The 17,574-nt window shown below is 43.9% G+C and overlaps 1 protein-coding gene across 1 annotated transcript in view; it reads left to right on the top strand.

Moving 5' to 3' along the window:
* Positions 1-12,672, top strand: part of KCNK13 (potassium two pore domain channel subfamily K member 13) — a 136,306-nt gene extending 123,634 nt beyond the window's left edge. The window contains exons 2-3 of the mRNA XM_030215051.1: positions 11,254-12,156; positions 12,600-12,672. Coding sequence (XP_030070911.1) covers positions 11,254-12,146 — 893 coding nt within the window. The 3' untranslated portion in view covers positions 12,147-12,156; positions 12,600-12,672. The remainder of the gene's footprint in view (positions 1-11,253; positions 12,157-12,599) is intronic.
* Positions 12,673-17,574: the final 4,902 nt, after the last annotated feature.

Raw genomic sequence — 17,574 nt, 5'->3', positions numbered from 1 at the left:
TGCAACTAGGATTGAACATCTTCTACCACAGTCGCCCTGTCCTCCAAGTCACTGGTTCATTGCCGGAAAGCAGAACTCTCTCTTGGCCAGGCTTGTCCATGTTTTCTTGAAGCCACTCTAATTTAGTATCAAAGGGGCTCAGGCGGTTGTCCGAGACCAATTCCATTGCGGTGGTTGTCTTCAGCCACGACCTTCGTCACCCACGCCAAGCCCATAGATGGGCCTGCCACCATCTTGTCCTCGGTAAGCTTAGCCTTGTCTCTGTCTTTCCTCAGGGATTTAGAGGTCATAGATTTAGAGGCGGAGGAGTGGCCTAGTGGTTAGAGTGGTGGACTTTGGTCCTGGGGAACTGAGGAACTGAGTTTGATTCCCACTTCAGACACAGGCAGCTCCTTGTGACTCTGGGCAAGTCACTTAACCCTCCATTGCCCCAGGTACAAATAAGTACCTGTATATAATATGTAAGCTGTATTGAGCCTGCCATGAGTGGGAAAGCGCGGGGTACAAATGTAACAGCAACATGGAATGTTGCCACTATTGGAGATTCTAGATGGAATGTTGCTACTATTGAGATTCTGTTGCTACTATTTGCTATTCTACATGGAATGTTAATGTTGCTATTCCACTAGCAATATTCCATGTAGAAGCCTGCCCTTGCAGATCAGCAACGAGGCCGCGCAGGCTTCTGTTTCTGTGAGTCTGACGTCCTGCACGTATGTGCAGGACGTCAGACTCACAGAAACAGAAGCCTGCGCGGCCACATTGAGTGGCCTAGTGGTTAGAGTGGTGGACTTTGGTCCTGGGGAACTGGGTTTGATTCCCACTGCAGGCACAGGCAGCTCCTTGTGACTCTAGGCAAGTCACTTAACCCTCCATTGCCCCAGGTACAAATAAGTACCTGTATACAATACGTAAGCCGCATTGAACCTGCTATGAGTGGGAAAGTGCGGGGTACAAATGTAAGAAAAGTAAAGATGGCCAGAACACCAGCAAGCTAGACAGATTCAAAAAGTCCCCAATTAAGGAGAACCCCAATCCAAGGTGCCTGAAAAATAGAGGGTTTTATGAAGGAGTGGCAGAAGCAGAGCAGTTAGCAACTGCTCCTGAACATGGGATCACGTGACCTCAGCTTGTGCAGTTTGTGCAGCGCTGCGTATGCTTTGTAGCGCTATAGAAATGCTAAATAGTAGTAGTAGTAGTATTTAATGCTGGTCACTATCCAGACACCGATGCTGAGAACCTTGATTTTTTTTTTTTATACCGCAATCAGGATTTATACATATATAAAAAATTTGTGAAATTTAGAAAAACTGTGATCACATATCAGTAACTGTGTTGTGGGCAGAAAAATAGCCCTGCCTCCCATTCCTGGCTTCTGATTCCCCTAAGGATAACATCGAAGGGCTCTGAAGCACTTAAACAGTGAGGTGGCATATGCCGTCCTCCACACACCGGTCTCTTAATTTGTCTATCATTACCGACACATGGACAGAAAGCAGATGTTCACAACAACCTGCGAATGTGTTATTAAAGCCTTTATTATTCTCATTATCTGAAGTAGGAGGGTGGGCCTCTGACAGTTAATAAATGACTCATTGGTATTTTCTAGAGTTAAACTACTTTTCCTAAGCCGACCGAAAGGACAGACAAAAAACTAAACACGTACCAATGATTTTCTAACTCACAAGATTGTGCTTATGTGAGCTGTATACAATTGGTTTAATTCTTTTGAAACTCCAATGCACCAGATCTCCGTGTAAATGGTCCCTGGTTTGATTATTAAAAGAAAAAAAAGCAAGGTGGATTTTTCATCATTAGGGGAGAAATGTTCAAGCTGCTTTAGGGCTTTAATCTGCATTGGAATTGGAAAAGGTGCAGCGAAGGGCGACTAAAATGATAGCGGGGATGGGATGACTTCCCTATGAAGAAAGACTAAGGAGGCTAGGGCTTTTCAGCTTGGAAAAGAGACGGCTGAGGGGAGACATGATAGAGGTATATAAAGTAATGAGTGCAGTGGAACAGGTGGATGTGAAGCGTCTGTTTACGCTTTCCAAAAATACTAGGACTAGGGGGCATGCGATGAAACTACAGTATAGTAAATTTAAAACAAATCGGAGAAAAGTTTTCTTCATCCAATGCGTAATTAAACTCTGGAATTCATTGCCTGAGAACGTGGTGAAGGCGGTTAGCTTGGCAGAGTTTAAAAAGGGGTTAGATGGTTTCCTAAAGGACAAGTCCATAAACCGCTACTAAATGGACTTGGGAAAAATCCACAATTCCAGGAATAACATGTATAGAATGTTTGTACGTTTGGGAAGCTCGCCAGGTGCCCTTGGCCTGGATTGACCGCTGTCGTGGACAGGATGCTGGGCTTGATAGACCTTTGGTCTTTTCCCAGTATGGCATTACTTATGTACAGCAGTATTCAACTTACCTCAGGTTACAGGGTAATGAAATACAAAGCGTGCAAATACATGTAAAGTAGCTCATTACTATGTAAAAACTGTAATGTGACTTGCGGTGTGCACCAGGTACACACCGCAAGTCGCATAATGCCACATAAATTATTTTATTGCACAGAAGCATCGGGCCACAAAGATGCAGCCCAGTGCTCCTGGACCAGCAAAGCAACTGCCCTCAGCACGTTCCCCCCTTCCCCACCCCTCAAAGGTTCCAGACCTCTCCATCCCCCCCCCCCCCCCCCCACAAAAGGTTCCAGACCCCCAAGTTTCCATTTAGATCATTGTTGGTTCAAGAAGTCTTCAGGCAGGAGAGATGCCTAGTTGCTCTTGCCCAGTCCAGTGCCATCATCAAAATAGCACAGTTACCACTAAGGGTCTTGCTTCCGTATACGGGACACCATTGTGATGATGGTGCCAAACTGGGCATCACTTCTGCCTGAAGACCTCCTGAACCAACAAAGATCTAAATGGTAGATGCTTTCAGGGGTCTGAGGCCTTTTGGGGGTGAGAGGGGCTTGAGCTAGGGGAGAGGTTGCTTTGCCAACCTGGGAGCATTGGTTTGTGACTTTGTTGCTCGATGCTCTTTGATCACTGGAATAACGTTGCTTTTTCATTTACCATGGGATTCAGCAACCTTCTACCTCACTTTGATAACTTCACCCATCCCCCTAACACAGATCCCATTTTTACATACTTGGTTTTGTTCACATAGCCGTCTATTTTGGATGTACCAACCGGTCAAGTCAAAGCTGGTTTTAAATAGGTGTCATGCTACCCCACGGCCGACAGGAAAACTGCAACTTTAGACTTATGAATATCTATTTGGAAGGATTTAAATAGGGTAATGCAATGATGCATTTTCTCCTTTGGACCCGACCATGGTGTTGCTTGATTGGTTTTACTTGGATCGAGTAAGTACCTGTCAGTTTTCATATTGAACCAGTTTCTATGACAATCCTTTTATACAGTCTTAGATGTAACCGGCTTTTTTTCATTAACCACCATTGGATTTTAATGGATCTTTTTAAATGGCATAACAGTGGCACAGCCATTTTTAATTTTTTTTCTTATTTTTTAACTTTTATCACTGGTTTTAGCAGCTATCGACACCACATCACATTGCTATAGTACCTGGAATATAATTCTGCACAGTACTCAGGATTTTATTTTTGAATACCTCATTGTCTATTTTTTGGCACCTTTTTACTGCCGGTCTTTCAGTGTCCTGACTGGTTTTCAGTGGCATAGCCAGCTTTACTGTAAAAAGGAAACAAAATGTGAAAAGGAGGTTTATATTTACCAGTGAAAGCAGTGGCAGATTCTGTTGTGTCAGAGAGTGAAGTAAATGAGCAAACTGAACAAATTGTTCAAGCCAAGATAGATAATGCTCGGAACATAGATAAGAATGGACAGTATTTTAGTTTAAAAATAACACACAAGCTTAACAGAAAAGGCCAGAGAAAAATATGAAACAAAAGTAGAAAAATACCTCCTTCTTTTGGACAAGCTCTGGTTTAATGTGAAGAAAGACATGTTTGAGTTTTCAAAAAAAGCAAAGCTGATAGCCTCTATATAGAACAATTACAGTCAATCTACAAGCAGTACCAGTGGAAGTCAGAAAAATATTACCAGTTACTAAGCAGGAAAGGCATAGTAGATAGTTTAGCCCAGAGAGAGAGAGAGAGGCAACAAGCTATAGATCTCACACACTAGGCCATGGTGACAAAGGCAATTAAAGACATAAAACCTCACAGATCCTGCAGGGGAGAATGAGTCCCAGTATTCTGTCATCTCTAGGCATAGCTCTAGAATCTCTAGACATTCAAGAAGTTCAAAATCACGCAGGACAAACCATTGCAGCAGGTTTGCTATGGGCTCTACTGCTATCAAACTGCAAATAAAAGCAGAGACTGCCAAATCATGAATCCTTTATAATCATAAAGACGCAGCCATAAAAATTGAGAAACTTAAACTAGGAGAAGAGGGAAAGAAAGAAACGGCCGATGCTGCCACTACCACTGCATTGCTCCTACCTCTGAAAGCAAGAAGGCAGAGTCGACATTGCCTTGGAGGTGCTCCAGAAAGAGACAGAAGTGGCTGCCATTGAGGCCAAAGTTAAGGTACTTGAAGATGCCACAAAGTAGGATGGCAGGGAGAGCCAGCGTAGTCACATTATATATGCTGTGGGCAGAATCCTCTGTAGTAAAGACTCATACGCTAGCACATGAAGGCACACAGTCACTATGACTGCAAGAGACTTAAGAAGGATCCCTTAGAAGAAGCTGTAGTGAAATGGGTGCCTGTCAGGATCTGGGTTAAAAGATAAGTGTCATCTATTATGCAGCATTATAGTTTTGGTGTTAATATTACTGCTTCAAAGGTTTGCCAGATGTGAATACACAACATGATTGGAAAGTAACAGAGCACAGTATATTTTGATGCAGACATAGAGACGATAATTGGTAAGGAATGTTTTGAACAATGATTACTACATTCACTTAAAAAGCTAAATACTGTGGTCTGCCATTAGCTGGGATGGTAGGAATTCTTAGCGACATCCGAGATCTTTTTCTCCTGCCATTTTTTTGTATATCACTATTGTCTGTAGTCGAGTAGTTCACTTGCAAGTATTATAGTGATCTTTTTGTGTGAACCGTAGTGGCATTTCTCTGGGTTCAAAATATTTTAGTCTGACAAGGTCATAGCAATTGTGATGAAAGAATGGTACTTTTAAGGAGTGGAGGAGTGGTTAGGGTGGTGGACTTTGGTCCTGGGGAACTGAGTACGATTCCCAGTTCAGGCACAGGCAGCTCCTTGTGACTCTGGGCAAGTCACAACCCTCCATTGCCCCATGTAAGCCGCATTGAGCCTGCCATGAGTGGGAAAGCGCAGGGTACAAATGTAACAAAAATAAAATAGATACTATTGGAGATTCTACATGGAATGTTGCTACTATTGGAGATTCTACTTGGAATGTTGCTATTCCACTAGCAACATTCCATGTAGAAGCCTGCGTGGCCACATTGGTGATCTGCAAGGGCCGACTTCTACATGGAATGTTGCTAGTGGAATAGCAACATTCCATGTAGAATCTCAAATAGTAGCAACAGTGGAGGTGTGGCCTAGTGGTTAGGGTGGAGGAGTGGCCTAGTGGTTAGGGTGGTGGACTTTGGTCCTGAGGAACTGAGTTCAATTCCCACTTCAGGCACAGGCAGCTCCTTGTGACTCTGGGCAAGTCACTTAACCCTCCATTGCCGCATTGAGCCTGCCATGAGTGGGAAAGCGCAGGGTACAAATGTAACAAAAATAAAAGTATTTGACTGGGAGGAGTGCAGAGTTCTAGACGTCATGTAGGGGATTAGTAGGCACAAGAGGTAGGAGAGCCTGAATACTGCATGTTGTATACAATGAAGATCTTAAAAGAGATCCAGAGTGTTATAGGGCGCAAGAGCTCTTCGCATGTGAGTGGGATTACATGATCACATTTTCTTGAGCCCTATCAGATGTTTCACTGCTGACTTTTGCACTAGTTGCAAACGTCTCAGTTCTGAGGCTTTGACACCCTACAGTAGACCTTTGCAATAATCTAAGTTCAAAATTACTAGAGAGTGAATAAAAATCCAAAGTGCAGATTTTGTGAAAAGTGAAATGTGAAATTCCCTGCAAGGGATGACAAATTCCAGCTCCATTAGGAACCTAGTATGCATACATCTCGAACTCCACCCATCTAAGTGTTCTTATGACTGGGATTCCATCTACTCAGGCGTTGCCTTTGCAGAGGTATTCGGGTCTTAAGCACTTACAGTTCTCGTTATTTTCTATTCGGGCGCAGTAGCCAAGGTAAAGTCTATGTCTTTTTGAGCTCTCAGCCTGACATGCGTATGTTCTGACTAATTATTCACATATTTGAGAAACTGCGATTGATTTACACTGGAAGATTTGGTTGCTCACGTAACATAGTAACATAGTAGATGACGGCAGAAAAAGACCTGCACGGTCCACCCAGTCCGCCCAACAAGACAAACTCACGTGTCACTTCCCGTGTATACCCTACCCCGCCTCCCAACCACCCGCCCCGCCTCCCACCACCGGCTCTGGCACAGACCCTATAAGTCTGCCCAGCACTATCCCCACCTCCCAACCACCAGCCCTGCCTCCCACCGCCGGCTAAGCTTCTGGGGATCCCTTCCTTCTGAGCAGGATTCCTTTATGTTTATCCCACGCATGTTTGAATTCCGTTACCGTTTTTCTCTCCACCACCTCCCACGGGAGGGCATTCCAAGCATCCACCACTCTCTCCGTGAAAAAATACTTCCTGACATTTTTCTTGAGTCTGCCCCCCTTCAATCTCATTTCATGTCCTCTCGTTCTACCGCCTTCCCTTCTCTTCAAATTTTCTTTCATATAAGTAGCAGAATGGTTTATGGTTTATGAAAAATTTTCTGTACTGCTAGGCTTAAACAGACGTTTACAATAAAAATAAAGATTTAATAGAAAAGAACTACATTTATTTTATAGGAAAGACACAAACACTCTTGATCAAGCCATCTATATCAATTATTATTTTTTAAACTCTATTTCCTAGGAGACGTTGCCCAGCACATCGAAATGCCTAAGACTTAGTAGTTACTAATTAATTCTCCGATACTTCCAGCCCAAAAGCTAATGAAATTTCCACTTGAATGATGGTGGGTAACTGATTCCATAACACATGAACTAGCCAAAAAAAAAAGAAAGTCTTGTCTCGTTTCTCATGCGTAGCCTCCCATCGGACTTGCAAAAGCGAAGGCAGTGTCAATCTACGGGCCAAAAATGTCCTTCCAGGAGTATATGGTATTACCATGGAGACAAGGTAAGTTCGCATGTCTTCATACAAAGCTCCCTGAACTAAGATTAGTAACTTAAAGTCTGGCCTATAGTGTACCGGTTGCCAGTGATAATGCATGAAGATTGGGATTACCTGATCAAATTTACATGCTTTAGTCAACCGAATAGCAGCATTCTCCAATGTCTGTGAATGTTTTAGATTGCTCGCTGACATACTACATTGCCATAATTCATTCTGGATATCGCAAGTGCATTAATCAACGTATGTAATACTGCCTTATCAAACAAGTCTAAGTGCTGTAAGTTGATGTAATGAAAAATCCCTTTTTCATTTCATTAGAGTTTTTCCAGCCACTAGGGGCAAGAACGAGTGGGGTTCGATAATGCCCCCACTGGACCACCAGGGATGTTAAGTAGTATCATGATGGTGGTGGTGGTGATGGTGGAGAGGAGGGGGGTGTTGGGTAGAGGGTATTGCTTGTTTGGGGGAGAGGGATCAGAAGGAGGAGTGGAGGAGTGGCCTAGTGGTTAGGGTGGGGGACTTTGGTCCTGGGGAACTGAGGAACTGAGTTTGATTCCCACTTCAGGCACAGGCAGCTCCTTGTGACTCTGGGAAAGTCACTTAACCCTCCATTGCCCCCATGTAAGCCGCATTGAGCCTGCCATGAGTGGGAAAGCGCGGGGTACAAATGTAACAAAAATAAAATAGATACTATTGGAGATTCTACATGGAATGTTGCTACTATTGGAGATTCTACATGGAATGTTGCTACTACTGAGATTCTGTTGCTACTATTGGAGATTCTACATGGAATGTTGCTATTAAACTAGCAACATTCCATGTAGAAGGCTGCGCAGGCTTCTGTTTCTGTGAGTCTGACGTCAGACTCACAGAAGCAGAAGCCTGCGCGGCCACATTGGTGATCTGCAAGGGCCGACTTCTACATGGAATGTTGCTAGTGGAATAGCAACATTCATGTAGAATCTCAAATAGTAGCAACAGTGGAGGAGTGGGCCTAGTGGTTAGGGTGGTGGAGGAGTGGCCTAGTGGTAGGGTGGACTCTGGTCCTGGGGAACTGAGTTTGATTCCCACTTCAGACACAGGCAGCTCCTTGTGACTCTGGGCAAGTCACTTAACCCTCCATTGTCCCATGTAAGCTGCATTGAGCCTGCCATGAGTGGGAAAGTGCGGGGTACAAATGTAATAAAAAAAAAAAAAGAAGGGAAGGAGGAATGGAGGGGCTGGGGAACATTTTAAAAGTTATGGAGGTGCCGAATGATATTCAGTACCCCTAGCTAAGTGGCCAAATTTGCCTGCTTGGCTGTGCGAGTACTAGCACTATATATTTCTGACATCCGCGTAACTTCTGGTTCTTTCTCAGCCCCTCCCCCCATACAGCCTCTGACCAAAAAAACAATGTTTATTTAAACCTTAAATAAAACTGATCACAAGTATCCAATTGTTTAGGAAATACAGGGCAATTGAATACTAGGTAACAAAGAAAATCAGAAAAAATAATTCAAACATATTTAAAACAAAGCAGTCTCAATTACCCCTCCTTAGACCACAATTACTACCCACTTTTTTTAATGGCCAGACAGAACTCTGTAAACAGTGTGCGATAACATCAAGACAATTCTGTAGAATGCGAAGATCTATTTGAGTGGAACAGACTTTACTAACCAACAAAATCGTGCATCACAGCAAGAAGCAGACTGAGAACGATCTTACGATGGGTGACAATTAAGTAAAATAAGACACTTATTCATCATTTGTGCTAGGGTACTGTGTGAGTAGAGCCCAGGGTTGATGGTACGGGCAGGGACTGGCAATCCATTAAGCCAGTGATTCCCAAACCTTTTTGGTTCACAGCACCCTAAGTGGCCGAGCAATTTTTTGCAGCAGCCTCCCCGCCCCCCCCCCCCCCCCCGCCACATAGGTCTCCACCCCCCCCCCCCCCCAGCCACATAGGTATTCACACACCTCACAACATAGATCTCCCTTTCCCTGGATCCCCCTCCTCTCACTCCAGCACACCTCTCCAGTCCCTGCAGCTCTCCTCTTCCTAGAAAGTCCAGCATACCATTCCCTACAACCCGTCTCCTCCCAGATATCTCCCCCTTCCCTACAGCCCCCCTCCTCCCATAAGTCAAGCACACCTCTGCCTTTCCCAAATCCAGTATCGCTCACTACCTTCCTTCCCGCAGGTCCAGAATCGCTGCCACTTCCTCCTTCTTCCCCTGCTGCCACCACAGTGCTTGCAGCTTAAATTTTCGGACCGTCTGTGATTCACACAGGCACTCCAGGGCCTTCCCTCTGCCGCATCCGTTGCGAGGGCTGGAAGCAGCAGAGGGAAATTCCCGCAGTGCCGGTGTGAATCGTGGATGGCCTGAAAATGTAAGCTGCTAGTACTGCAGTGGCAGAAGAAGGAGGAAGCAGCCGATTCTAAACCTACAGGAGGGGAAAGTAGGGAACGATGCTGGATTGTGGGCGGCAGGAAGTCCAAGATTTATCACGGCACCCCTGACAGTTTGCTGCGGCGCACCAGGGTGCCTCCGCACACGGTTTGGGAACTGCTGCACTAAGCTTTGGGAAAGGAGAAGACAAGCCTTCTAGACCCTTTGTATACTTGATATCAAACAAGAGCAACTGTCTAATCTGAATGGCTGTTTAAAATTAAAAGGCTTTTTACTGCTCCAGTACAAAAGCAAACAGAGTTCAATTCAGGTGGATGAAAACACCATGAAATTAAAGTTGATTCTTTGGCTTTTGGATTCTCCTCCACTCTCCTCTTTAGCTCTTCTTCTACTACTACTACTAATAGCATTTATATAGCGCTACCAGCACGCAGCACTGAACACTTGACATAGAGAGAGAGTCCCTGCTCAATAGAGCTTACAATCTAGGTAGAACAGACAGACAAGACATTACGGGCAAGGAAATTAATGGGTAAAAAGGAGAAGGGCAAATGAGTAGTGGTTAGGAGCCAAAGGCAGTAGTGAAAAGGTGGGCTTTCAACATAGATTTAAAATCAGGAAGAGATGGAGCTAGACGTATGGGTTCGGGAAGACGGTTCCAGGCATAAGGTGCTACAAGACAAGAGGAACGAAGTCTGGAGGTAGCGATGGAGGAGAAGGGGGACGACAAGAGAGATTTGTTCAGAGAGCGGAGTTCACGGGGAGGAATGTGGGGAGAAACAAGAGAGGAGAGGTAATGACGGCTCATAGAGTGGATGCATTTAAAGGTCAGTAAGAGGAGTTTGAACTGTATACGGAAGCGGACAGGGAGCCAGTGACTTGAGGAGTGGGCTAGTGTGGGCATAACGATTCTGGCAGAAGATAAGTCATGGTGCAGAATTCTGGACAGATTGGAGAGGAGAGAGATGGTTGAGTGGAAGACCAGTGAGAAGTAAATTACAATAGTCCAAGCGAGAAGTAACAAGGGTGTGGATAAGGGTTTTAGTGGCATGTTCAGAAAGGAAGGGGCAAATTTTTGCTAATGTTGAAGATAAAGAAGCGACAGGTTTTTGCGATTTGTTGAATATGAGCTCTCCTCATTATGGTGAGGCACCTCTTCTCTTTAGGTCCATACAGTCTTCAGGTGTGGCCACACCTCAACTACCAGTCGCCTTCTCTTTTTTCTCTTTTATTTCTTGCCTTTACCTTTTGCCCCCATTCAAATTGTGAAATGTTTTGTGTGGTGAACAAGAAGTAGCAATAGAAGGGAAAAAAAAACAGTGTACTGTAGAAAACTGAGCCCTAAAAATCTCGCTGATGATAAAGGCTTTATTATCTGATTTATAACACATTGTGAAGACAATTAGATGAGGAATGTAGTGTTATGTTAGCATGTCAATACAGTTGCAGAATTTGACTCCCAGTTCACCTCTTGTTCCACCCTACCTAATCGCTGTCACTACTTCTAATTGAAATCTCTTAATTACCTCTTCTGGTTCTCTTCTAGGTTTTGGCATGACTACACCAGCAACTGTTGGAGGCAAAATATTTTTGATATTTTATGGCCTAATCGGATGTGCAGGGACCATCTTGTTCTTCAACCTGTTCCTCGAACGATTGATTACAGTCATAGCCTACATCATGAAGTCCTTTCATGAGAGGCAGCTGAAACGAAAAGGCAACGTTCCTCACGACAGTCGGCGGGGGTCTGGTCACTCGGAGGTGGACAGCTTAGCAGGGTGGAAGCCTTCGGTGTATTACGTAATGCTCATTTTATGCATCGCATCCATCATCATTTCCTGTTGTGCCTCAGCTATGTACACGCCTATTGAGGAATGGAGTTACTTTGACTCGCTTTATTTTTGTTTTGTGGCCTTCAGCACCATTGGTTTTGGTGACCTTGTCAGTAGCCAGAATGCCAAATACGAAAGCCAAGGACTCTACCGATTTGGCAACTTTGTCTTCATCCTCATGGGAGTTTGCTGCATCTATTCATTATTTAATGTCATCTCCATTGTCATAAAGCAATGTGTAAACTGGATATTAAAGAAAATGGATTGTCGGTGCTGCCAGAAATGCCAAAGAAAACTCTTAAGATCTAGGCGGAATGTTGTTATGCCAGGGAATATTCGAACTAGACGAAATACCTCCATTGAAACGGATGGTGTGAATGAAAGTGAGACTGATGGCCGCAGGATGTCTGGGGAGATGATCTCCATAAAAGATTTCTTGGCCTCCAACAAGGTCTCACTGGCAATCATGCAGAAACAGCTATCAGAGACTGCAAATGGCTACCCCAGACAAATGAGCTCATCGTCCAGACACAATGGATTCTCGGGGGGAGTGGGTGCCCTAGCAATTATGAATAACAGACTGGCAGAGACAAGTGTTGATAGATAAACTGAGCAAGGTAAAAAGCAAACAAACAGCAAAACCCTATGAATCAGAGATGGAAATAGAAGACGAGTATTGCCCATTGAATGAGACCCTCTAGTGGAAGATCTTTCCCAATATGTGTTTGGCAGATAATTAGCAACAGTTACTCCCAGACTCTACATTCCTCTCCCCTACCCTCCACCAGTCATTCATGGGAGACAGGTCAAGTCTAGCAGACATACCCTTCAGTAATTTCAGAGCTCCATTGCTGCATTCCTCTGCTTCTCATTTTGTTATTAGAACTTTGCTAATGTCGGATCTGGAAATGATAAAGCATCACACAAAAGTATTATTTAACTTTCCCAAAAACTGCAATTGGGTTTAATTTGTGCAAAGGTTTCTTTCTTTGTTTGTTTTTTTAAATTTTGTTCAATAGCATTTAAAATTATTTTCTTTTAATTTATATGTCCTGCACAGATCTGCCTACCTGTGTTCGAAAATCAGAAGAGAAACCAGAGCCTTGGTTTACGTCTCTGATGGTCTGAGGTTTGCCTGTTTATGACTGAGCCATCTTACCGTCATCACAGCTACATCAAGGGTAGCTTCCTTCAATGGACTTTTATACTACATGGGCCAGTGTCAGGAGTTTGTTCTTTTACAAGGAGAATGGAGGCTTTGGTGCCACATTTTTATTAAATTTCAAAATTAAAAATGTTATTTTAAAAAATTGCACTGGGAGGCATGTAAACCATCAAAAAATAAATTTAGGGGACAAAAGGGACCTTGTAACATGGCACATTAAACAGTGAACACGCAAATTAGAATGTGCTGCAACCACATGAACATGGTAATGGTTACTGTGGTGGCATGAACGCATGCGCTAATTTGCGTGACACCTGCATGTTGTGTTGGGGTGGGAAATGAGCGGGTTATGAGCAGAGAATAGATGTGGATCTCACACTGCAGTTAGTACACAGAGGGGTCCTTTTACAAAGCTATGGTAAAAGGGAGCCTGCGCTGGCATTGAAGCGTGTTTTTGATGCTCACCGAGGCCCCCTTTTTACTGCAGTGGGTAAAAGGCAGGTCTTTGGGGGTTTTTTTCAAGAAATTGCCACGTGGCAGGTGAAGCACTTGTCATGTGGCCATTTTGTGGGAGGGGGGGCACTTACCACCACCCATTGAAGTGGCGGTAAGAGCTCCCACGCTAACCCGGTGGTAACCGGGCAGCCCGTGGCACTGCCTGATTACCACCAGCTACGTACCGGCGCTCCAAAAATTGAAATATTTTTGCAGCAACGGAAATGGCACGCACTGGGGGAGGGATCTACCACTGGGCTACTGCGGTAGCCCAGTGGTACTTTCCTTTTACCGAGCGGTAAGCCCACATTGAGCATACTGCTGCTTCATAACAGGGCCCTAGAACTTACCGTATGCTGTGATTTTTGTAGTTAGTGTGGATGCACTTACCACTTCCACAGGAGGAGGGTTACCATATGGCTCCAGATTGAGCCAGTCTGGGTTTTACTTCCATTGCTTTCAATGGACGCAAAACCCAGACTGGATCAAGGTGTCCTCCTTTTTCTGGAGCCATATGGTAACCCTAGGAGGCAGCATGTGGAAGGCAATTCTATAAAGGGTGCTAAAAACTTAGACATCTAGATTTTGGGCGTTCAGTTAGTATTGTATAATGGCACGTTTTGTGTGTCGAATCTGTTACAGAATATTAGCATATGCACTCTGTTGCACAACCATTAGGTGCAACCACTTATGCCACGTCAATGGCTAGTGTAAATGACCATGCCTAAACGTGGCAGTTGTGTAGGTAAATGTGGATATTCTATAAAAAGTGTGTGCAAGAATGGTGGGAACGCCTATGGGCCTTCCATGGAAACATCCCCTTTACAGTTAAACATGGAAACATTAGCCATTCATTTATAGAATAGCGCCTATGTGCATACCTGCCATTTTATCCTCATTTTTGCACTGAACAACCATTACCATCTCTTTCCTCACCTTCAATTGGGCGCCTAACTTATGGCAGTCTATATAGAATTACCTCCTAACCCCTGGATTCTTAATATGGTGACTAAAGTTGTGCCAGGTAGCCAATGTGCACGAGCAATGTAATTATTTAACAAGTCAATCGGTGCCGATAATGGCCACTAACAAGCAATTATCAGCACTCACTTTCACTAATTAGACTTTATGCTTGCAACTTTCTAAGTATATTCTGTAAATTGGTGCCCGTAAATTCTAATACGTGGATCTCAAAAGGTGGGCGTGGCCATATCATTTGCATTCCTAAAAATTATGCTTGTGTTAGGCGCGGGCATTTTCCACCAGGTTTTAGTTGGCATAAATGGGTCAGGCCTAAATTTTAGTTGTGGGGGCAGGCAGTATGGGCCAGATTCTATATAGGGCACCTAAAAAAATTTGTGCATAAAACATTTCCACCTGAGTGCATTCTATAAGCAGTACCTAGATTTAAGCATGGTATATAGAAAACGCTTAGGGGATATCCTAGCACCTAAAACTATGCACCTTCATTTACACCAATGCGTAGATTTAGGCACAGAGGGCCGTTTTCTGTAACAGTGCGCACAAATTTTGGAACGCCCACGAAACGCCCGCCTATAATCACCCCCTTTATGCCTGCCTGCATTAAAATTTAGGCGCAGTGTGTTACAGAATATACTTAGCGAGCTGTACATGTAAATTCTAATTATTGCCAATTGGTGCTCATTATTGCTCAAGTGCTGCTAACCACACTTTGCATTGTTATAGAATACCAGTGGTGTAGCTACATGGGGCCAGGGGTGGGGGCCTAGGCCCCCGTAGATTTGGCCCTGGACCCCCTGCCGACGACCCTCTCGAATCCCCCCTCCCGCTGCCAACCCGCTGTTGCCTGCCTTTGCTGGCGGGGGACCCCAGCCCCCGCCAGCCAAGGTCCTCTTCTTCTCGCAAAAGGCTTTTGCGGGAAGAAGCGGACCTCGGCTGGCGGGGTTGGGGGTCCCCCGCCAGCAAAGGTAGGCGACAGCGGGAGGGGGGTCGAGAGGGTCGGCGGCGGGGGGGGGGGGGTAAAGTTGGTGGCGGCGGCAGGGTCGGCAATAGCAGGGGGGGTCAGCGAGAGGGGAGCTTCAATTTTGGTACAGAATGCTAGGTGTGCTATATAGAATCCATGGGTATATATGTATTCTATAAACCACGCCTAACTTTAGGCAAGGTTTATAGAATAGCACTAAGCTTGGGTTTTTTTGGCGCCGATTTTACAGGCACCATATATTGAATTTAGTCCTAAGAGCATCTGCCCTTAATGCAAAACAGTCTTAACAAGCGGTAAACCACAGAGAACAAGCAGGACAATCATCCAAAAGAACTTTTGTAGTTGCTATGTGTCAATTTTTATTGTTAAAAGTGCAATTAGTGCAAAATCTCACATTAGCAAAAGGGCCTCCGAATGATGTCCCTTTAAATCAACAGAGTCTATTCTTGCCTATTTACCTTTGTTGAATGTTTTTTTTTTCCCCTACTTAACATTCATGACACTTTTTTGTTCTCAGTCTATGTTTGTATTCTGGCTTAACATAATAACTACAAGGGTATAACATGCCTAACTCATAATTTAATCAAGTATAATTACTTGAGTGCGCATTAGGGAACGAAGGGAACACAGGAAAAATTATAGGTTGGCTTTGCCACACATCATTAAACACACGAGGACAGAAAGTTAGTTCACCTAATCCTGTGTCAGAGCAGCACAGAATTACTGTGAGAGCATACTAGAAATATTTGCTTATTGTTTAAAATAATCAAAACGGCCAGCTTGATATATTTCATAGAAATACAATTCCACATAGACTTACCGTAGGTCTTCAAAAATAGCATTGGCTTCATTTGGCAAAGCAGAATGAGGACTAATATAATTACTATCCAGTTACGATTGGGAAAATAGATACCTGTTGCTGATTTGTGTGTATAGCACCTGCAAACGATGTAGCCAAAGACATAACCTCTTGATTACCAAAGAGAAATGCTAGAAAACTGGAAATTCTCCTTACCTGTCCACTCTTCAGGAGCTCTGTTCTTCCGGAAGGCCACTCATCTGTGCACCTCTCCTCCACCTCCAAAGCCACACTCCGTTTTTTCCACCTGGCATAGACTTCCTGAGTCGATACATCAAGCTCCCTTCTTGCCCTATTCTAATCCAGGTTAAAGGCTCACCTTTTTGAGGCTGCTTTGAAATCTTAACTCTTTATTCACTAGTTCATTTTTAATCATTTCCTTAATAAACACAACTCCTAAGCCACGCTAGGAAATGGGTTTAACATGGTACTTTCCTGTGCAGTACGCCAATACATTAAGAATTTTTCTTAGTTTTTTCTAGGCCCCCACGTTAATTTTTCCATTAGCACATGGCACTTGCAAAAGAAAAAATAGGAGTCACTAATAATGAGTGGAATGGAACGGGTCGATGTGGAGCGTCTGTTTACGCTTTCCAAAAATACTACTACTACTACTTATCATTTCTAAAGCGCTACTAGACGTACGCAGCACTGTACACTTGAACATGAAGAGACAGTCCCTGCTCGACAGAGCTTACAATCTAATCAAGACAGACAAATAAGGCAAATAAGGGACAAGGACAAAGAGTAGTAAGATTCCGGAATCCCAAAGAGTCGTAAGATTCTATACAGAATCCCAAAGAGTAGCAAGATTCTGAAATCCCAAAGATTACTACTACTACTTATCATTTCTGTAGCACTACTAGACGTAAGCAGCGCTGTACACTTGAACATGAAGAGACCGTCTCTGCTCGACAGAGCTTATAATCTAATTAGGACAGACAAACAGGACAAACAAGAGATAAGGGAATATTAAAGTGAGGATGATAAAATAAGGGTTCTGAACAAGTGAGTAAGGGTTAGGAGTTAAAAGCCACATCAAAAAGGTGGGCTTTTAGCTTAGATTTCTATTTATAACCACAAATTAGGTATGAATCAATTCCCAATTAACTAAATATCAAGATACTAGGACAAGGAGGCATGCAATGAAGCTGCAGTGTGGTAAATTTAAAACGAGTCAGAGGAAATGTTTCTTCACTCAACGCGTAGTTAAACTCTGGAATTCGCAGCTGGAAAAAGGTGGTTAAGGCGGTTAACTTAGCGGACTTCAAAAAAGGGTTGGACGGCTTCCTGGAGGAAAAGGCCATAGAATGTTATTGAATGGACGAGGGAATAATACAGTATTTCTAGGATGGGCGGGACAAATTGCTTGTTCTTTTGGCCGCTGTCGGTGACAGGGTGCTGGGCTCGATGGACCCTTGGTCTGTCCCAGCATGACGATGCTTATGTACTTATGTACTAAGGCACGCTTACGGATTTAGTGTGCGCTAACAATTAGCACATGCTAAGGGGGTCTCTAACTAAGGTGCGCTAGCGTTTTTAGCTTGTTT

The sequence above is a fragment of the Microcaecilia unicolor genome, chromosome 9 (assembly GCF_901765095.1).
Source record: "Microcaecilia unicolor chromosome 9, aMicUni1.1, whole genome shotgun sequence".
Lineage (NCBI taxonomy): Eukaryota > Metazoa > Chordata > Amphibia > Gymnophiona > Siphonopidae > Microcaecilia > Microcaecilia unicolor.
The sequence above is the reverse complement of the archived record's forward strand: the minus strand, read 5'-3'. Positions and strand labels throughout refer to the sequence as shown.